Genomic DNA, 24244 nt, shown 5'->3' with positions numbered 1-24244 from the left:
CAACTTTGTCAGTGCCAAACGATACGGTGGAATAGAAATGGGCTGAGTGCCCAGCACCAAATCAATACCAAATTCAATATCCCTGTCAGACGGCATGCCCGGTAGGTCTGCAGGAAACACATCCGGAAAATCACGTACCACCGGAACAGAATCAATGGCAGGAGTCTATGTACTAACACCCCTCACAAAAGCTAAATAGGATACACAATCCTTCCCAACCATCCGTTGAGCCTGCAAATATGAGATCACCCTACTAGGTACATAGTCTACAGAACCGCTCCACTCAACCCTCGAAAATCCCGACATCACCAACATCACGGTCTTAGCGTGACAATCTAGAAGAGCATGACATGGAGATAACCAATCTATACCCAATATCACATTAAAGTCAACCATGCTGAGTAGAAAAAGGTCTACTCGGGTCTCCAGACCCCCAATAGTCACCACGCATGACTGATATACGAGGTCCACAACAATAGTATCGCCCACCGGAGTAGATACATAAACAGATGGAACTAAAGACTCACGGGGCATATCTAAAAAATGAGCGAAATACGAGGAAACATATGAATAAGTGGAACCGGGGTCAAATAATACAGAGGCATCTCTATGACAAACTGAGATAATACCTATAATCACAGCATCTGAAGCAATAGCATCTGGTCTGGTAGGGAGGGCATAGAAACGGGCCTGACAACCCCCTGATCTGCCTCCCCCTCTAGGGCGACCACTAGCTGACTGACCTCCACCCCGAGCTGACAGGGCGGGTGGTGAAGTAACTGGTGCTGAAGTCGAAGGCTGACTCCTCTGATGATATGGACCTCCATTACGACGAGGACACTGCCTCGACATATGCCTAAACTCCCCACACTCAAAACAACTCCCTGGTGCTGGTGGCGGGGACTGAAGGGAACCCCTAGCACCAGGATAACTAGTAGAAGAACCTGGCATAGAAGAGCCCTGAATTGATGGAGCACGGGACAAACTCTGGGCTGGGATGGCACTAAATAATGAGTGGCCCTGATGAGAAATGTGAGAACCATGGCCCGATGATGCACCACGGTGAACTGGGCAAGCTGACTGAGCATGCCTGAATGAACGGCCTCTGTCGTGCAAAAACTGACCCCCATGAGGAGCACCACTAAATCCACCCTGACCATGAGGCCTCTTGGCCTACCTCTCAACCGTCTCCTGACCGCGAACCATCTCAATCTGTCGAGCAATGTCGACCACATCATAAAAAATAGCACCAGACACTCTCTCTCTGGTCATAAGCAACTAAAGCTGAAAACCAAGGCCATCTATAAACATCTTGATCCACTATCGGTCCGTGGGAACCAACCAAATTGCATGACGGGCCAACTCGGAGAATTATATCTCATACTATGTCGCAGACATATCACCCTGGCGAAGCTGCTCAAACTGTCTGTGCAGCTCCTCTCTGCAGGAATGAGGCACGAACTTATCCAAAAAGACCACGGAGAACTGCTGACAAGTAAGGGGTGATGCGCCAACAGGCCTACGCCTCTCGTAAGTCTCTCACCATCTGAGTGCAGCCCCCGAAAATTGAAAAGTAGTGAATGAGACCCTAAAAGTCTCTAGAATACCAGTTATACGGAGTATCCTCTGACATCTATCCAAGAAATCCTGGGCATCCTCTCTCTCCGTGCCACTGAAAGGTGGAGGCTGGAGTCTCCCAAACCTCTCCAACCTACGCTAATCATCCTCAGGCATAGCAGGAACCACATAGTCCTAAGCAGTTGCAATCGGCTGGGCTGGTGGTGCCCCCGGTGTCTGGAGTCCCTGAACAACCTGCTCGGGTGTACGAGCGGTGGGAGTCTGAGTGCCTCCTCCGGCCTGAGAAGTGGTTGCGGCTGTTGAGATAGAGACCGCCTGAGCAAGGCCGGTACACGCTGTCAGAATCTGAGCTATGGCCTCCTAAAGGCCTGGAATCACAATAGGCATAGGTGGTGCTTGAGTTGGGGCATCAACAACTGGGATCTGATCCTGATATGGGGTAATTGGTGGGTCTGCAGGTACTGCCCCAGCTGCTGTGCAGGCTGCACATCTACCCCTACCACGGCCTCGACCGCGTCTTCGGCCTCTGGCGGCCCTGGCTGGTGGTACTGGTGGCTGGTCCTCCCGCCCCGTAGTGAGAGTCCTTACCATCTGTGAGAGAATGAAACAACCGAAGTTTAGTTACTAGAATAAACAGATTCGCACGACAAGAATTCAAGAATGTGGAGTTTCCTGAGGGTTCTACAGCTTCTCGAAGATAAGTACAGACGTCTCTGTACCGATCCGCAAGACTCTACTAAACCCGCTCATGACTCGTGAGACCTATGTAACATAGCCTCTGATACTAACTTGTCACGACCCAAACTAACCCTGTCGTGATGGCGCCTAGAAGCCTACCATGGAACTAGGCAAGATGACTCATTTCCAAAACAAACCGATATTTTCATTTCAAAGATAATTTCAAGGCTATTTAACATAAAAACCTTCGTAAAGAAGTTCAAATCAAAACAAAAGTGCGTAAAAGAAAAGTCTGACATCGGGGTGTCACTAGTCATGAACATCTACTACAATTTGTCTGACAATATCGAGACCAACATAGTCTGGAAAATAGCTAAATACAACTAAAGAAAGATAAGAGAGAGAAGAACAGGGCTGCGATTGTCAGGCAGCTACCTTGCTATCATCGAGAAAATCTGCAACCGGAATAATCAGCAGCCGCTACCGTGTCCAGATACGCTTGGATCTGCACACAAGGTTTAGGGAGTAACGTGAGTACGCCAACTCAGTAAGTGACAACATTAAATAAATACTGAGAAGTAGTGACGAGCAATAATGCAAATAAAGTTCATATCACAAAAAACAAAATTCAGTAAAATATAGCATGATTTTAAAACCAGAGTTTGAATCAAATCAGCTCTTTTTAAATCCAGTTCCAGTAAAATCATTTACAGACATCTTTCAACAGTTTTCAAACAAAGGTTCAATGCAACGGTGAGCAAAAATAATGAAATCATAATCAGCCCCTCGGGCAACATCGCTCATATATAGCCCCTCAGGCAACCTCATAATCACTCGTAAACATCCCCTCGGGCAGACCTCACCATCACTCATGCCTCCCAGCCACTCAGCACTCGGCACTCAGTAGGTACCTGCACTCACTGGGGTGTGTACAGACTCCGGAGGGGCTCCTTCAAGCCAAGCGCTATATCAAGCCAATCATGGCATAAATCAATGAGGCCCTCGGCCTATATCAAACATGTTGCGGCATGCATCCCGATCTCATATATATCCTCACAAATCAGGACCTAGGCCTCACTCAGTCATAAATCTCTCCAGCCTCTCGGGCTCTCAGAAAACAAAGTATTCAGCCCAAATAACATATATATGATGCATCAAAATAGAGTAATAGAGACTGAGTTATGCTGTAAATATGTATAAACATGACTGAGTATAGATTTTTATTCAAAAACAATGAGAGGATTGCAAGAAAAAGACCTCTAAGGGTCCAAACAACACTGGCATAAGGCCTAAACATGGCATCCAGCCTGACTTACAGAAATTCTTTCTAAAGCATATACGAATTATATAGTTTCAACAAAATATTCAACTTTACAGCTGATATAGGACGGACCAAGTCACAATCCCCAACAGTGCACGCCCACACACTCGTCACCTAGCATGTGTGCCACCTCAAAATAGTAAAATGATGCAAAATTCTGGGGTTTCATACCCTTAGGACCATATTTACAATCGTTACTTACCTCAATCCAAGCAAATCTTTACTCCGCAATGCCCTTACCTCTTGAATCGGCCTTCGAATGTCCCGAATCTAGCCACAAGCAATACAATAAGATCAAAATAGGCTAAATGGATCAATTCCACAAGAAAAATACCAAATTATAGACAAAATCTGAAATCGGCCCAAACCCGGCCCCCGGGCCCACGTCTCGAAATCCAATAAAAGTCACAAAACCTGAAAGCCTATTTACTCACGAGTCTATTCATACCAAATTTACTCAAATCCGACAACAAAATCCCCTTCAAAACCTCAAAATTCCATCTCAAGAACTCTTCCATTTTTTCCCAAATTTTCACCCCAAATCACAATTTAGATGATAAAAATCAAGATATAATCATGAAATTTAACCAAAACCAAGTGAGAAACACTTACCCCAATCAACTCCCTGAAAATACCTTCAAAAAGAACCTAAATATGTGGTCTCTAGCTCAAAATATGAAAAATGGGTTTAAACCCTCGATTTTGAAATTTAACACTGCCTGCCCAGATTTTACCCTTCACGAACGCAACCGTCCTCTCGCGTTCGCATAGGCCAACTTGACTGCCTCACCATTTTACTCTTCGCGAACGCGACACATGCCTTGTGAATGCGATGCTTACTAGCTCAGACCTTCGCGAACGCAACCACCACCTCGCAAACGCGTAGAACAAGGACCTGGGGTCCCCAACTGCCTCACTCATCTTCGTGAACGCGACACCACTCACGCGTTCGCGATGCACACACTGCCCTACCCTTTGCGTTCGCGTCCTTACCTTCGCGTATGCGTAGAACAAAATTTCACCATCTCAGAAACACTCTTCGCGAACGCGAGCCCCCTCTCGTTCATTATTAGTCAAGGAGACCCATTGTCTCCTTTATTATTTGTCATTTTTATGGAGTAATTCTTAAGGGTGATGAGCAAAATGTCCATGCTTCCGGATTCCAAATTCCATCCTATGTGCAAAAGTTTGGGGCTGACACGTCTGATCTTTGCAGATGATCATCTGCAAGGGCAATGAATCTTCTATTAATAGAGTCATGGAGGCACTTCAGCATTTCACTATCACAACTGGCCTTGTACCTAACTTGGACAAATCTAACATTTTCATTGCAGATGTGGATGAGGAGACCAGGGACAGACTGATTGCAAGAACTGGCTTTTTAGTATGAGTGTTTCCAATGAGAAATTTGGGTCTTCCACTCTCTCCAAATAAATGGAATAAGCTGGACTGCTTGCAATTAATTGATAAAATCACTACCAAGATCAAATCTGCCTCTGCTAGACATCTCCATATGTTGGTCGGTTGCAAATTATAAATTTAGTATTGTTTTCCCTACATAACATTTGGAGATCAATGTTTATTTTACCACAGAGTATACTCAAGTAGGTGGATAAACAATGTAGAGAGTACTTGTGGGGTTTCACAGATGACAAGAAGTAAGTCTCCCTAGTGGCATGAGAACAAGTGTGTTTACCTAAGAAATATGATGGATTAAATGTGAAAAACTACAGGTTGTAGAATATGGCATCAATAGGGAAGCTACTATGGATGTTATCCAAGGAAAAAGATATGTTACGGGTTAAGTGGGTACATGGGATTTATATGCGAAATAACTATGATGCCTGGGAGCACATTCCACCGGCTGAACGTAGTTGGTATTGGAAAAAATTACATAAACTCAAACGAGGGATGGTACATTGGTACACAAATGGAACATATTCTTTGACCGGTAATGGACAATACTCTGTCTCACTTAGCTACTTGGCCATGTTGGATTACGACCTATCATGGTAGGATCAGAGTTGATATGGAATAGAGTGTTGATGCCAAAGCATAGTTTTATGTTATGGTTAGCTCGACAGAGGAAAATGTTTAATAAGGAGAGAATGATTAAGATGGGAATTGCATGTGAAGACTCCACCTGTTGCTTGTGTGACACGGGTGAACTGGAAATAATACAGCATTTGCTTGGTGTTTGTCCCTGTTCTACTGCAATCTGGGAAGATATATATATTAATTTGGATTAGACTAGGCATTCTGAGAGGGGATGTTATGCAAATCATTATGAGAATTGGGAGAAAGCATTAGAAACTATTGCAAAAAGAAGTCCTCACTATTGTACTAGGGGCTACTGTTTATATACATGAACATCGAGGAACGGAAAAATCTTCAAAGACATTCGTGTGAATAAGGAGTTCGTTATACAACAGATTCAAAAGGAGTATTCGGGAAAGAGTAGCTATGTTAAAAGGAGAACATAGGGCACGTAGGTGTAGCTTGTTCACACTACTAGAAATTCGGCAAAAACCGACCAAGGTCGACCGACCAATTTTGGTCGGTCAAAAAATCGACCAAAGTTGGTCGGTTTTTCAAAATATTTTTTTTTTTTACGAAACCGACCAACTTTGGTCGGTTTTCTTTAGCGCAAAAATGCGGGAAACTATTTTTGAGTCCCGCGAAATTTATTTTTCATGAAACCGACCAACTTTGGTCGATTTTTCAATTAAAATAAATAAACATTAATATTAAAAAAATCGACTAAAATTGGTCGGTTAATTCGGCCGGTCATTTAAAAAAATCGACCAACTTTGGTCGGTAATTTTACTTTTTAATAAAACTGACCAACTTTGGTCGGTTATTTTCGTGCGAAAATACAATTAAAGAGTATAAATTTAATAAAAGACAGTCTTAAAACAAAATGTACTAATGGTCTAGTGGTAGAATAGTATCCTGCCACAGTACAGACTCCGGTTCGATTCCCAGATAGTGAATCTTTTTATTACATAATTAAAATACTGACGAACGTTGGTCGGTTTTTCTTGCAATATTTTTTTTTTTGAATTTAATTGACCAACCAAAGTTGGTCGGTAATTTCCGACCAACTTTGGTCGGTATGCCTTTCCGACCACAAAAATACCGTCCACACGTAAATGGTCGCGTTTTGGTATGTTTTTGGCCATTACCGACCAACGTTGGTCGGTTTTTACCGGATTTCTAGTAGTGTCATACAGAGAATTTGTACCTAGATCCTGTTGCTTAGAGGCCTTATACTATTGACACTCTTCATAGAAGGTGGTCGAAGTATATGGTGCTCTTTAGGTATATTCTTTGTTTTGTTTATGATAATGTTTAGCATTTATTGCCAAACAAATACAATTCAAAACTATTCAAGGAAATATATTTGCAAAATACCCCGCAGGTACATACATTGTATACCTTCGCGGTATACAGTTAACATATTTGGATACTAATAGTAATCATGTTATAGAATATGGGATTGTATTTATCTCATACTTGGTTATATGTATTAGTTAGCGGCGGAATAAATTTTATATTAAAATGATAGGATTAGCTATCCCATATAGAAGGTGGGATAACTAATTCCATGAGATATCTTTGCCCATCCTACTTGGTTACTAAACGACCCTTAATAATATACAAAGGTATGATTCAACTGTTCTTATTGATATATACCTTAATGATAACTTTTTATTTTGTGCAAGAATAACAGTGTAATAGAAATTTTGAAACCAAATCAAATTTGACATAAATTTGTAACTTGTCTAATTTAGGCCATTACATTATTAAGTTGGATCACGAACAGCTAGTTGATAGGTAAAAATTGACACAACTAGAGAAAGAAGTTTGAGTTTGCATCCGTGGTCCGGTGAATGCGCTGCATTTTGCGATAGAAAATAAATGGTAAATCTGAGAGGGTTTGATTTTGGAGTTTAACTTTTGTTCATGTATATTATTTTCGACTATTACGTCAAACTGTTCTATAATAATAGATACCTGCTATAGTAACAATACTTAAATAACCAATGGTGTATGCAAGATTTTTCATAAGCATTGCCGTTCATTATCTAGTTGGTAACGTAGTGTATCGGTTAACGAGTTAAACCACACACAGTAATTTTTATGCATAATATAGATAAATGTGAAACCCAACAAAATTGTAGTAAATATTGAATTATGAATCCATAACTTTATAAGTGTAATGAGTTCAATGCTCAGATTTTAAGGTTAAACTCGTTAAATTGTAATCTTGAATCTACCTATGGTATTATCACAATTCAACTTGTATATAAGTTTATGTTTGGATCTGTAAAGACTCTAAGTTCTGGTATATATCTATGTTTTCTTGTTTGTGTGTGTATATTATATCTCTTTAAGTAGTAGTAATTGATAGTACTCCTATGTTATCCATTGTTTATACTGCAAAAGAATCTTTAGAATATCAATATATAAAAATCAAAAACTGAAACATAATAGTAATTATGATTTGACAACTTGAAACATATGGTGAGAATCCATTGCGAACAATAATAAGTATATACTAATATGTGAAAAAGTTATCTTGTTATCAAAGGCGGATCCATAATTTAGAGGTTGCGAGTACCACACTATTTTACGAACATAAACATATTGCTATTTATATGATCAAAGTAAGGTTTTCATTTGATCGGTTTGATCCATTTTGGATTTCGGTTCGGACTATTCATCATTTTGAGTTATATAGACAACCGATCAAGCGAAAAGAAGTGGTATTAATAGTTATGACAATCTAGAGCAAAGTACAAACTTCAAGGCTTTCTCACATCACAAAAAATAGGGATGTAACGACCTGACCGGTCGTTTTGAGTATTTGCATTTCGCTCGGTAGTTTGAGGGCAGTAGTAGCTCCGTATGATATATTATAACTTGTGTGAATCGTCGGTTTTGGTTTTCAGCTTAATTAGAATCGATTTGGAAGAATGAATTTCATGATTTAAGCTTTAAGTTGGAAGAGTTAACCAAGTTTGACTTTTGTAAATTTGACACCGGAACGGAGTTTTGATAGTTTTATTAGGTCCGGATGGTGATTTTGGACTCGGGTGTATGCCCGAATTTGTAATTGGATATTTCTGGAAGGATTCCGCGCTAATTGGCGAAGTTGGCAATTTGAAGGTTTGGAATGTTCATAAGTTTGAGAGGGAGTTGGTTGGCGTACCTGCGTGTGCGCAGAAGCGGGAAAAATCTGCAGGTGCGGAAGGGCTGGTCTTCATAGGGCTTCGCAGAAATGAGATATTTCTGCAGAAGCAGAGGTCGCAGATGCAACAATTTGACCGCATATGCAAAAATGACTCGGCAGAAGCTTTTAAATCAAGGGTTTGGTCGTTTTATTCATATATGGAGCTATAGACCTTAGATTGACACGATTCTTGAAGCAATTTTTACCATATGACTTGGGATAAGAATTCTTGACTCACTTGTGATTATATTTCGTGATTTTATCTTCGTTTTTTATAATTGAATTATGGATTTTAAAGAGAAATTGGTGGTTTTAGCCTAAAGTTCATAGAGTGAGTTTTTGAGTTTTGAATATCGATTTGGGGTTGGATTTGAGTGAAACTAGTATGGTTGGACTCGAAATTGAATGAGTTATCGGATTTTGTGAGTTTTGCCGGGTTCTGAGGTGCGGGCCCGAGTTTGATTTTTGGTTGATTTTGGGCTTTTGAGTAAAACTTTGACCTCAATCAATTGGAATTGTTTCCTTAGACTTTATTTGATGTATTTGAGTTGCTTTTGGCTAGTTTCGAGTCGTTCAGAGGTCGGTACGCGCGTGATGGCATTGTTGGAGCATCGCTTGACTTGCTCGGTATTGGATTTGGCTTGTTCAAGATAAGTAACACTGCTAAACTTGGTGAAGAGGGTATGAATCCCTGAATATACGTGTTATATGTTTGGTGAGGTGACGCACATGCTAGGTGACGGGCGTGTGGGCGTGCACCGTATGAATTATATCTCGGTTAATTCTGTGGTACTGTGTAATTACTTAATCTTATCTTTATCCATAAAATTTCTTCGTGATAGAGTAATTGAGATGTGATCCATGTTAGAAACCATGTTTAGGCTATATGCTTATTCTGTTGGGGCCCACTGAGGTCATATCTGTTGTTGAGATATTTTCTTAAATTTTAGTTACATACTCAGTCATATTCGTTTATTTGCATATCATATCCCAGTCTCTGTTATCATTTGTTGTTACAATATGTTATCATTATTTGTGCTGATTAGCGTGAGATTTGTGAGCCCGAAAGACTGAAGAGATTGATGACTGAGTTGGGGCCTGAGGGACGGATTGTGAGTGATACCGATAGGATCGGGTTGCACGCCACATCAGGTATTATATATATATATATATATATATATGTGTGTGGGGGGGGGGGGGGGAAGGGGGGATCGGGTTGCACGCTGCAATAAGCCTTATGGCTATATATTTGTGGATCAGGTTGCACGTTGCAACAAGTCTTATGGCTATATGTGGATCGAGTTGCACGTCGCAACATGCCTTAGAGCTATATGTGGATCGGGCTGCACGTTGCAGCAGGTTATATTAGCGCTTGGGTAGGATCCACCCCTCTAGAGTCTGCACACCCACAGTGAGCGCAGGTTCTATTGATTCATGATGGGATCGGGTTGCGTGCCGCAGCATGTACTGTACAGTGCTGAGTGACCGAGTGTGTTGAGTGATTGATCATGATGAGTGGGAATGTGAGACAGTAAGATGGAGTACTTTGAGAGTGTGGGTACATGAGTTCATCACTGTGATGCATTGCATTGACATATATACTTGGCATTTATGCAGGTGCACATTGACATGTAAGCATAGAGATGTACTTTTCTCATGCCATATGATATGAGACTTCTTAACTGTTGTTGAAAGTTTTTGGAAAAAATCACAGTTTTCAAACTTACACATATCTTTGGTATTTTTGGTGAAAGATTTGAGATTTATTGTTATACTTGAAAAGCATGCCTATTTTCTGTAACTTTGAACGAGTTGAGCTATTTCTTGTACTATTTTTATTATATTGTTATGAACTGTTGCTGGTTATTGGAGTTGAACTATGCCCCTTGTCCCAACTCGTCACTACTTTCAACCTAAGGTTAAGTTTGTTACTTATTGAGTACATGGGATAGGTTGTACTCATACTATATTTCTGCATCTTGTGTGCAGATGTTGGATGTTGATGTTGTTGTGTTCGGCGGGAGATGGATCTGAAGATGTACCTGCGTTCCAGTCATATCTGCATCTTGATCTTGGTAGCTTTAGTATTTCAGATCTGTTCATGTATATTTCAAATAGATGGTGTATTTTATTTTAAACCAGCTTTGTAAACTCTATATCTTAGAAGCTCATGATTTGTACTACCAGTCCTTGGGAAATATATAAGATGCAGATATTTTCTTTTACTTAATTGTCTTATTAAATTTCATTGAAATTTGATAGTTGTTAATTGGCTTACCTAGCGGGTTGGGTTAGGTGTCATCACGACTAGTTGGATTTTGGATCGTGACAAGGAAAAAATAGTTTGGATTAAAATTAATAACTATAATATTCTTGAGAAGATAAGAAAAGTCTTACTAATTTAATGACCCTAGAAATTGGAACTAGTTTAATCTTTTATATTTAGCAAATTGTAAACAATGCCAATACATTAGGCACATTTACATCAATACATTGACTGATTCTTTTCCTTTTTTTTTTTCAATTAACTGAGCAACCAAAAGAAAGTTAGAGAAAACTAAAATCATGTTATATTCAGTTTTAGGTGATGTTATTTTACTAATAAGTGACAATTTACCCTCTACCTAAAAGTAAGAGTAATTTATTTGCTTCCTCGAATACTACACCATTTTATATTTTAAAAACTTATCTAGAAATATTAAGAACAATTATTTTGATACATGCATTGAGAACCTTTTCATTTTCCAAAAAACAAACTTACGAAATTCTAAGAGCAAATTTCATTTGTAGACCGTCGGTGGAAATAATTATCATTCGCTAGTCATGAATTAAGCCATACAATTTATAGCCCCAAATAAATTATAATGGCTAGCCTAAATTTGCTCAAATACAGTAGATTTTGTTGCCTCGAGCCGTTCCAATCTTCCACCAATCATATGCAAAATCAGTTGTCGTCGGAAAGTGAGTTTTTGGCGTGTTTTGATTTGGGTTTTGGTTTGTTTAGGTTTTTGTTGTTGCCGTCGCTGAGTGTCCATGGGTCTGTTGTAACGGAGTAGAAGAATATGTTGGGGTTTGGTTTGGTTTTTTTTGGTGGGTTTGTGAGATGGGGTTTTCAGTGGAGTTAAGCAGAGAAATGAAGATTGTAAAGCTTCCATTTAGCAATTTGGAATTGAGAGAGTTGGAGAAGTAGACGATAGAGCGCAGACTGTTCAGTGGAAAGAAGATAGCATAGATAATGGCGACTCAGCTCAAATTAGCTTCAAAGAATCTGGAGATGAATGAGTGTGTGTTTGTATATGGAGATGAAAAAGTGAAAAAGAAAAATCTGGATATCACTGAATATTCATTATGCATAACCTTGAAATATATACAAAAATAAATTGTCATATACAAAAATTATACTAAATAAACTGTCACTATACAAAATATATACAAAATAGACTGTCATTATACAAAAATATACTAAATATACAATCACTATATAATTTATATACAATAGACTATCACTATACAAAATTATATACAATATAGACTGTCAGTATATAAAATATATACCAAATAGACTGTCACTATACAAAAAATATACAAAATAGATTGTCACTATACAAAATAGACTGTCATTATACAAAATAGATTGTCACTATATAAAATAGATATTTCGGGCTATTAGATGTAATATGTTTGGATCGGATGGCCATTTTGTGTCAATAGACAAAAACATAGGCTATTAAAATTTTAAGAGGCTATTAAAAACATGTATGTTACGTATATCCTTTCTTCCAGTTTGGCCTTTTATAATTGCCATTGTCACCTTCTCCCACCCTCCTTTAGACCTTTATGTTTTCTCCAACGTGACTTTAGAGAGATTCTAACTAATTTTTAGATGTTCTTCTTGATTTATAGGTATAGTTGTTGCACAAAACTTTTCTGTGGATTGTCCATTATCTGGAGTACAGTCATAAAAAAAATAAACCAAAGTTGTTCAAATATCAAGAGTAAGTATTGAATCTTGATAGAGGCATAAAATGATTTAGTCTTTTTTTTCTTTTGTTTATTTTCAGTTACATCTATTATTTTCTTTCGTTTTTCCCTCCAAAATGTTCTCTTGGTTTCCTTTTTCTTGTTTAGTATGGAAGCCACTATATATGTGAAAATATTCTCTTGATAAGATTATTTTTTTGTAGTTGGTCATCTTGAATTATAGAAAATCTGAGGTTAATTATGAAATATTGCTTTCCGTATTAACATTATTCTTTTGATTTATTATATATGTTCTCCATTTGCTATCGCCTACCGGCCTTAGTCGATATTCGCACACGAGAGGCATATACAAAATCAATCTTCACAGGTAAATTTAGATCTTCTTGTTAATGCACTTTTTATAAGTTTCTTCCTTATTTTATATCTGCTCCTCTTATTGAATGTATTTTTGTATCTATATCCACAAAATTCGATATTGTTGTCTATGCATATTTAGTCTTGGAAATGATTCTTACTATTTTCAGTAGAAAGTATTGATCTCTTTGTTACTTTTTATTTCTACTATTGTAGCCATAAACCAATGACATTAATTGGAGGTAAAATAAAAAATCACAAGGAAGTGAATTTTCTAACTCTCCATCTTGTACCATGCTTAATCTTCTTACTTAAACAATGACCTAAGAGAAGCAAAATGAATTAAGATTAACTGTGATTTCAGTCAAGAACCTGACCGCCTATTCAGGATAAGTAATATTTTCTATATTGTTGTAAAGTGTCTTTCTAATTTCATTAAATTTCTTGAATTTGAACCCTATTTCAGTAGGCAATTTTGTCATCCATCATGAATTCTACAGGCTTGAATTTTCATCAAAATCAATAGTTATCTTCTAGGTAAGTTTTGACGCGTACTAACAACATATGCAATAACAATGGTATTTATTTTTCGTGTAGCTATGACAACAAAATGACTTACTCTTACTTTACAAAAGAAGCTTCTCATTGACTTCAGTGTCCTCCTTCTAATACAGAAGGTAGAAGGATTATTCATTTCATCAAAATATAATGCACCATTGGCAAGAATATAGTAATGATATTCTATTTGCATTCTTTTTCCTAAAAAAATAAGAATACATGATTTATACACTGAAATTGTAGTAAGGCATTGAGGACGTATATGAGCAGAATTCTTTTCTTTATTGAACTAACTAATAGGATCATCATTCATAAAACTTACTTTTTTTAAATTTTTATCTTATAACTCAAATATATTATTTAACAATATTTGCATAATCTTTTAAATTATTTACTCATTGATGAGGTACACGTGCAATGCGTATGTCCAGAGACTAGTAGAAATAATAACAGAATGCAAATATGTACATAGTACATACAGAGGACTCGAAAAAGCGGAAGGTATATAGAGAAAAAAAATTTGTGTATGAGCTTTAAGTTTTAAATTTTGGTTGTTATTTGATTAAAGGAGTTGGTTTCTTTAGTTTAAAAATGAAAAGGATATTGTTATATTTAAAAAGGTAAAGAAAAATAAGGAAATTCAGAAGATGAAAATATATGAGGCTGAAAGTCTAAAATTGAAGCTCAAAAAATTTTAGTATCTAAGGCCGAAAAACCTAAAACTGAAGCGATAAAACATTAAGAGCAAATGTTGACTGGGATTCGAACACGGGCATCTAGATACAAAATCCAGTACTTTACCAGTGGCACCACACACGTTTGCTAATCCGGGTGCCATCGACTGGTATATATCAAATTTCTTCTATATATTGTAACACCCCGAAAATTTTTGAAGAATTTAAGTGTAAAGCCCGGTAAAATTTACAAAGAAAATAATGCTTCATGGTGCCGGACTAGGATTACGTGTTTGAGAATTGTAGAAATTCTTCGCGGCTCGGACCTTTTGGGTTGAACAATGCACGGGAAAATAAAGAAACTTTTTTGACGGAAAAGTGCATTTCTGCGGTCCATTATGCGACCGCAGAATCACTCTGCGGACCACATAATGGCCGCAGAGTGAGGCAGTTAATTGGGTCAGTTGGAAGCAATTATGCGGTCGACTATGCGACCGCATAACTGTTATGCGGTGTACTATGCGACCGCGGAACAGTTATGCGGACCGCATAGTGACCGCAGACTCAGGCAGATTTTTGATCATTTTGGACACCAATTATGCGACTGATATGTGGTCCGCATAACCATTATGCGATCGCATATATGCGACCGCAGAACCTGTTCCGGAGTTTCATTTTTGGATTTTTAAAACCCGACCCTATTTCGTTAAATACACTCTTTGGGTCATTTTTGAGGTGTAATCTGATATTTTAGAGTGAGAAAGAGTGCTCTAGAGTGAGAAGGTGTTCCTCAATAATTGATTCTTTAATTCTTGCTCAAGTTTTGAAAGATTAAGGAGGAAAACTCACTAGGTCTTCATCCTAGAGGTAAGATTCTACACCTTAACCCTCAATTTCGAATTTTGTCTAGAAATGGGTAATAAGCAAGATAATTTCTGGGCAAGAGGGTTGTTCATTTTACACGCATGTGTTATCAAAGGGCGTAGAAAGATTGTTGAGCTAAAAATGGTAAAGATTGAGTTGTGGGATGATGGAATCCTCCATAAAAGTACCTTGAACCTTAATCCACGCTTAGTGTTTGATAAAATGCTCAAATGAGCTGAGACTATGAATATCTTCCTAATTATGGTTCAATTTTGTTATGTCTCAAATAGATTGGGATTGCTAGAATTTCGGAACGTTGTAATAATTTAGGGAAAGCTCAATTGAGGTATGTTGGCTAAACTTTCTCTCTTGGAATTGAATTCCATAATGTTTCCGTGAGTTTCAAAGTATGGGTTGCGTATTAAAATGTGGTGGCTTGAATCGTATTTCAAATGAAAGCTAGTATGCCAAATTGTGTGAGAAAATCTCAATATTCTTAAGGCTCTTAATTGCTCATATGTGTACCTAAAGTCTTGATTGGGAATGTCTTATTGTTGATAACCTGTAAAGATAGTTGGAAGTGAAATCAGTAAATTGGGAATATAAAGTGTGGCCAACGTGCCAATAGTGAAAGCTATACTTGTGACCAATGGTGCCAATGAAATGAAATAATGTAAGAAACATTATGAAATGAGCTTTGACTCAACTATTCCAAAATTGACTTCGACAATATAATCGGCTAAAAGTTTATGAACTCAAGTGATGCCCATATGTGGCTGTTTTAGCTAATGCTATGCTTTGTAAGTAATTTTTAATGTGTTTTACATTCTTACATATTCGTGAGTGGAAATTGTGTATGATTTTAACTGGTACTTCGATTGCTAATCATTTTACTCTATTTATTAGAAAGAAATCGATTGTGTTTAAAGCCTTCATTACTAATGAATTTAAAGTTGTGATTTTCGGAATATTCTACTTGTTGATAATTATGATGATGATCTATGAAAGGGAAGAAATGAAAGTGTGGAATATGAAATACGGCCATTGCGCCATGAATATAGAATCATATGTATAGCCAAGAGAGCCAATAAAATAATAATGTTGTAAGTGGTTGAAAATACGGATTAGGTGATATGTGGTGTGAAAGGTTATGAGATGTACGTATTTGTACTTTTGTTTTCAATGTGTTATGAAACCCTATGGACGGTCTATGAAACACATAGGTATATTGTGTTATGAAACCTTATGGACGGTCTATGAAACGCATAGGTATGTTGTGTTATGAAACCCTATGGATGGTCTATGAAATACATAGGTATATTGTGGTATGAAACGCATAGGTATATTGTGTTATGAAACCCTATGGACGGTCTATGAAACGCATATGTATATTGTGTTATGAAACCCTATGGACGGTCTACGAAATGCATAGATACATTGTGTTATGAAGTACATTATGTTATGAAATCCTGTGGATGGTGTATGAAACGCATAGGTACATTGTGTTATGAAACCCTATGGACGGTCTATGAAACGCATAGGTACATTGTATGAACGCATAAGTACATTGTGTTATAAAATCCATTGTGATATGAAATCTTGTGGACGGTCTATGAAACACATAGGTGTATTGTGTATAAGAGATATAGATGTACGGTATGAATAAATATTATGGACGGTCTATGAAACGCATAAGTGTATAATATGATATGTGAACACTAAGGAGGGTCTAATGAGACACATTATTAATGCAGACAATAGATGCTCCTTTTGTTGTCCTTGTTTGTACAGGTTGTTTCGATTACATTATATTATGTGTTCCACGTATAGATCATATGGGCATTCTATTTTGAAAGAGAATTTCTAGCTATACATACTAGTGCTATTCGACAGTACTAACGTCCATTTTGCCGGGGGCGCTGCATCTTTAATGGATGCAGGTGGTTCTACAACAGGTGGCATTGATCAGTGATAGCAGTACACTCCTTTCAGCCGATTTGGTGAGCCCCACTTCATTTCGGGGTCATGTATCATTTGTTTCTCATGTACTTTGTGGTTGAGGTATAGCCGGGGTCTTGTTGCCGGTATTTCCATATTACTCTTCAGTTGTACTTAGAGGCTCCGTAGACAGGTTGTGGGTGGTATTTGATGTTGGGAATTGATTTAGAACTGTTGGTATTTGGCAACATGTTTTTCATTAAATCTATAAACTCGTACTATTTTGGAAATATTGAATGATACTGTTAATGGGAATGGAATGGAAGCGGTTAATGAAATCTCTTCAGTATTTGATTAACGGAGTATATCTCCTGTTTATTCACGAATGAATTTGGGTAGAATGAAATCTAACAGGCTTGCTCAATCGGGTTCACTCGGTTGAGCGCCGGTCGCGCTCCTCGATTTTGGGGCGTGACATATATACACAGAAATATATAAGTTTCGGCCGAGATTTAAAGGTGGCTTGGCACCCCCGTACTTCCTTAGTAGATCTGCCCCTGCCTGTTATGTTGTAACTTATGTCCAATATGATAGTCCGCGGCTGAAACTATTTATATTTGGTAGCCGCAAAAGTGTATATAACATCAAATATGTGTATATATACAAAAAAAATATACAAATTTTACAGAAAATATTATATATATATATATATATATATATATATATATATATATATATATATAAAATATTATTTTTCTACTATTATTTTAAAAGTAACTGTACAATATTATTTTCCCTAATTTCGACAATACCCTATATAGGAAATTTGGTAGTGATTTGATAATAGAGAAGATGGGGGCTCCACACGCATTTAACAGAAAACATAATGCCTATATCTTAATCATATATAGAGCATTTTAAGCAACTAGAATAACATACATTCGACTTCTGTCAATATCACACATGTTAATGTAACCCCACTTCACCCTACGCGGATTCATGACAGTCATGACCCAACTCCTTTTTGATACTCCAAGTTGTCAACTTCCAAATACCCACACATTTTTTCTTGTCTTTATTTCTTTTCTTTTTACAACTGTCTTGTGTATATTATATATTATATGTTCCACCTTTTTATCCTTTTCTAACATTTTTATAGGCTCTACCAACACTCCCTTCATTAGTATATAGGTGGAAACTACTTCATTCTCAATCCCCAAAACCATATTCTCTTCTTCTTCCTCATATTTTTTGCATCTTTATGCTCTTTGTAGTTTTCAAGAAAGAGTTTCGTCCAATTTGAAATGGGCAACTACATATCTTGCACATTATTAGCACAAGTAGGAAATAAACAATCAAGAATAGTAAAGGTCATTTTTCCAAATGGTGAAATCCGAAATATACATCAACAAATTAAAGCAGCAGAACTCATGTTAGAGACTCCTAATTTCTTTCTTGTAAACTCAAAGTCTCTACATATTGGTAGGAGATTTTTTGCATTGAATGCTGATGAGGATCTTGAAATGGCCAATGTGTATGTCATGTTTCCTATGAAAAGATTGAATTCTTTAGTTTCAGCAGCTGATTTGGGTGCATTATTCCTCACTGCTAATTCTATTGCTAAAAGGGTGTCTTTTAAAAGAGTCAAAATCTTGCCGGAATGCACAGAATTTGCGGTGGATATAGAGGAGCCTAAGCCAAAATATGATAAAATTGCTTTGCCAAAGTTGAAATTGGAAGATATTGAAGAGTTTTCAACGCCAGAATTCAAGCACATGTTGTTAATGTGTAGGTCAAAGAAACCATTGCTTGAAACTATAATTGAAGAATCAATCTGTTCAAGATGAAGATTTTGATGAGTCGTTAATTCATATTTCATTGAAGTGTGCTCTTTGAATTTTAGCATGGGGGGACTATTCTTTTGTTGATTAGGGTAGGTTTTTTTGTGTTTGTGATTGAATATACAAAGATGTATAAGAAACATGTTTTTTTTTCACAAACAAATTCTTTTATGAATATTTGATCTTTCAATATATGAGGTAATAATATATTTTAATTCTGGTTCTTGTGATATCTGGTTAAGTTTATATTTTCTTTAATTAATAAATCTTTATGAATTTTTATAAAGTTAGCGATTATTAATTGTTAAACAATTTAGTTACTAATGTATTGTGTTAAATTTGTATTGTTACTATATATCTAAAGGTAATACAGTTATAAACATAATTTAAATAAAATATTCTCATGTAAAAGGATCAAAGCACATATTATTAATTAATTCAAGAATAGATATGCTGTTTTTTTAATAACTAGAGATCAAAAGTGTAATTTTCTGAATGGATTTGGGTCTCGAAAATGATTGAAGGATCAAGAACCAAATTAATGTAATTGTTAATGGTTTAAATGGGAGGAGAAAAATAAATGGTTGATTTTAGTGGTGAATTATGCAGATTTTCTTCATAAAATATGAAAAGATCTTGCGCGTCCTCAATTATAGAATAAAACGATATTTGTCGAAAATTGGATGATGAGGCCACGAGGGATGTCCGAAAAGAAAGTCAGTAGCCACCCACTTATGCTCTTGTTATTTGAAAGCAATCATCCTAGAATTTTTTCTCTCTTGTAACTATGGTGCCAGAGCTAGTTTATATACGCAGCTCGATTATTTTTACGGAACCAGCAATAAGTATTAAATATTGTCAGAACTCTCTATAACAATATCTATATATAATAACACTTCACTATAAAAGCTAAATTTTTTCCGGAACCAATTTTCATGTTATGTTATAATATATGTTCTCTATTCTCTATAACAACATTTCGTTATAACATCCAAAAATATTCGGAACAAACGAGACTGTTATAGAGAGGTTTGGTATAATTTTATCCACTAAAACTTAGACAGATTGGAAGTATCATCTAGTATTTTTTGTCTCCGCTAAAAATTAAACTTAAAACCTCATAGTTCTAACCCACTTTATTGACTAGTAGGTCACATAACTAGTCACACCCTTAGATGCAGTCATCCGAGAATCTTAGTAGTCCTTAGTTGAACTTTCATATACTAAGAATTTGAATTTGAATTTTGTAATTTCTTTTTTTATTTTTTCTTTCCCTCCGCATATATACAATAATCTTCTATACTATATTAAAAGTGGGAAGACCTTCGGTGAAAAGTTAAATTACTATAATGCCCATCTTATGAACCTAAATACCATATTTAATAGAATAAAAAAAACTAACGTCTACAATGTCTAAGTACCCCTTCACAACAATCACAACCATTTAGAAAAGCAGTAGCCAACGTTTTAATGTAAATCCATCAACTACTTTTGTTCTTTAATATACACTTATTATTATTATTATTATTATTATTATTATTATATTTCATTTCTCTCCTCCAAACCCCAAACTATATTACGTAGATGCAATACTTGAATGGTTGCATCAGTCAGCAACCTTTGGTTGCATTAGATAGCAAGTTAGCAACCTTGATTTTAATTCGGAACTGCTACTTTGAAGTGTTTTAGAAATTAAAAGATGGTATTTTAAAACTTTTGCTATACTCCATCTGTAGTGTGCAAAGTAGCTACACTCACTGGATTGATCAAGTACATTTAATGTAAACAACACTTTTATATATTCATCTTTCAAAAATTGGGACGGTTCTTGAATTGATTGTTAGTACGTATTGAAAATACAAGAGGGGTGAATTGTAGCGATTTTAAAAACTTAGTTGACTAAGTGTGAATTTAGTTGACTAGACTTTATACGGTGTTTGACTTCAGTAGAGTTAAATGAAAAGAACATAAAGTAAAAGAGACACATCAATTTTTATACTGGTTCAATACCGGTGTGGTACCTAAGTCCAGTTCCCTTGGGTCACAAGAGTTCTCTTAGAGCTTGATAAATGTTTACAGTAGTGATGATTTGTGAACGTTCACTACCAACGTTTGTACATCAACTATAATTCTTTGTAGAAATGATACAACTTTCTTTATGTGTTCTACCTCTTCCTATCTTTTGAGACACTTGTAGACTCAAGAATACAATGTTTGTACTAAGGATTAGAAAAGTTTAGAAACAGATGTTGTAGTTGCGTGTTTAATCCTTGAGTTTGCCAATCTTCTTATAGGAGAGTTTTGAGATTTGTTGTAGATTGATCTTTGATTGAGGCCCACAATATATTAATGATATTTAACCCAAGAGGTGCCTCCGATTCCTTCATGAGAGATGAGCTGGATTCTTTTAAGTGCTTGCTTTCCATACCTGAAATCCAGGAAGTAATTTGTGGTTATTGCACTTGGTTTGTTTGCCTTTCTTTTTTATGGCTTTAAGGAAAAAGGACAATACTCAAATTGTCTTCCATTATGTTGTGTTTCCCTTCCATTTTGAATCTCCTGATTTACTGCAATTATGTCTTCCATTATATTATTTCACTTTGTTTTGGATCTTTCCAAATTACTGCAATCAATAAGACAAAGTGGGTAACTTAGATTTGTCCTATTGTCATCATTGAAACTTAAGTGTAACAATCTTCCCCTTTTTGATGATGACAAAACAAAACAAAAATTAAACAGAGTCAAACAGAGTGTACTTCCCTTTTATAGCTTAAGATGCATGCTCCCCTTGAGTTGTTGCTCTGGTTCTGTTACTTCCCTTGAGTTGTTGCTCTGGTTGCTTTGTTTTACTTGCCTTCATGTTTTCTCCCCCTTTGGCATCAATCAAAAAGAAGAAGAAAAATAAGTGCAGATAGAACAATCATAATAATATAGGTTACAAGCAAACTAGTTAGGATAGTAACATTTATGCCTTCAGCATAGGCATACTGTGATGGTTCTTACAGACCAGCGCAAAAAAATACCAAATGCACAAACTAAAGACAAGCGGGAACAAAAAATTATTTTAAAACACACACACGCACACACTGCCTTAGTTTCTCCCCATGAAGTACTTCAGGGTATTGATCACTTTGGTGCAGAAAGAGTCATAAGAGGTATCAATTTCTTTGGTCATTTTGTTCATCTTTTCTGTTATGGAGTTGAAAGCCCTAATTCCTTGCCTCCTTGTAGCTCATATGTCAATCCTGAGCTTAGCCACATCTGTGCATGCTTCTTTGGTGACTTCCCTGATCTTGTTCACTTGTTCTTTCATTGTGGTGAGCATGATTTTTAACTCGTCTAGACTTTGCTGAATCTGTTGTAGGTTATTTGTGACAGTCGACTGAGGCTCTATTGGTTCAGTGGGTGCTTCAACCTGTACTGAAGCACTTTTAACCTTGGCATGTCTTACCCATCCGTTTTCATCTAAGGTGTAACCCTTCATAGCAAAGGTTGTCTTATCATAAGTGCTTGTAATGTGCTTAGGTGAAAAAGGTGCCAAATCAACCTTCATGACTTCAAGGATATGTGAGGAGAGCAATCCATAAGGTAAGCAAGTAGCACAAGAGGAGATATCCCTGATACTTTCGAGCATATACTAACGAATCCACACAAACCAATCAAGTCTTTTATTGTTCACAAGGCAGTAAAGAACGAAGATGCCTCTAGTAGTCAAAGTGTTGAGATACCTATTCCTAGGAAGCAGAGTAGTAGCTATCATATGTGCTAAAATACGGTGTTCAAACTTGAGACTTTTAGGACCAATGTCAGGGGGGGTTTTCAGACAGAAAGGCTTTTGCTTCTTCTAAAGAAACTTCAAAGTCTTTAGGCCAAGAATTTGTACAAAGACATCATAACCATGAAACTTAGCAGAGAATATCTTTTCAAATTGATAGGGATCAAGAACAATCCGAGTGCCTAACACCATTGATTCTAAGTCATCTTTGTCATTAACAGACAGATTTGCATAAAATATCCTTACAAACTCTTCATATACAGAAATTCCAATAGTATCAAATAAGGAGGAGAGACATTGAAAATCAAAGATAGCAATTACATCACAGTATAAACTTTTCATAAGAGGAAGACTTACAGAGCGTCCATAGGCCATAGATTTAGACTTATAAGACTCAAACCTTGATTTTTCACTTGGTCCGTAGAAGATTAGTTTATCCGCTGGCCCAAAATCTGAGCTTTCCACTTTCACTTTCTTGCATGCAGGCCTTTTGGGGGTTTGCTCCATGGGTCTTTTTCCTGCCCTTTTTTGACTAATAGGAAGTTCCTCTGATGATTCACTGCTTTCATTATCGGTTTTGAGAAATTCTGAATCAAGAGATGATTCAAGGTCAATAGTTTTTTCAAGATTTTGGGTAATCTGAAATCGTCTACTTCGTCTTGTGGCATTGGATGATGAGAGATTTTCTTTCACCATGGTAGAGAAATTTTGTGAGAAGTGATAGAGAATGAGAGAGAAAAAGGGTGTTTATCTAATCTCTTGAGAGGTTGAAGAGGTGCATCGGTTAGAGGAAAAGATGAATTCAGATGGAAATGACCCTTCTGGGGAGTTGCTTCGGCGACACCAGTGCAATAGTAATACTTGCATCAAATTAATACATTCACCAATTAAGCAGACCAAGAAAATATTTTATAAGGATATGAAGTATTTCTTCACAAAATAGATATAATACCAATCTTTTTACGCAATAGACAAAATCTTTCTTTCAAAAGAGGTTTTGTAAAAATATCAGCAAGTTGCGATTCAGTACTAATGAATTTTAACAAAATATCACCTTTTGCAATATGATCACGAATAAAATGATGTTTAATTTCAATGTATTTTGCCCTAGAATGATGCACATAATTTTTTGACAGACATATAGCACTTGTATTATCACATAATATAGGAGTAGATGTAAGAGATAAATCATAGTCGAGAAGCTGATGCATGATCCAAAGGACTTGTGTACAGTAACTCCCTAAAGCTAAATATTCTGCTTCAGTAGTTGATAGAGCAATGCAATTTTGTTTCTTGCTATGCTAGGAAATTAGAGCATTTCCCAACAATTGGCATATGCCACTAGTACTTTTCCTGTCAATCCTATCACCTGCAAATTCTATATCTGAAAAACCTTTTAAAGAAAAATTGTTAGAATGAACATACCATAGTCCTAACTCAGTGGTC

At 36.6% G+C, this 24244-nt stretch overlaps 1 protein-coding gene across 1 annotated transcript; it reads left to right on the top strand.

Moving 5' to 3' along the window:
• The first annotated feature begins 4835 nt into the window (after positions 1 to 4835).
• On the top strand, positions 4836 to 19029 carry LOC104085282 (uncharacterized). Its single transcript, XM_009589284.2, has 2 exons — positions 4836 to 4961; positions 18457 to 19029. The coding sequence occupies exons 1-2, from the start codon at positions 4836 to 4838 to the stop codon at positions 19027 to 19029; spliced, it is 699 nt and encodes a 232-aa protein (XP_009587579.2).
• Positions 19030 to 24244: the final 5215 nt, after the last annotated feature.

Source organism: Nicotiana tomentosiformis, chromosome 9, assembly GCF_000390325.3.
Source record: "Nicotiana tomentosiformis chromosome 9, ASM39032v3, whole genome shotgun sequence".
NCBI classification, from domain to species: Eukaryota; Viridiplantae; Streptophyta; class Magnoliopsida; order Solanales; family Solanaceae; genus Nicotiana; species Nicotiana tomentosiformis.
This window is presented reverse-complemented; position numbering and strand designations above follow the sequence as displayed.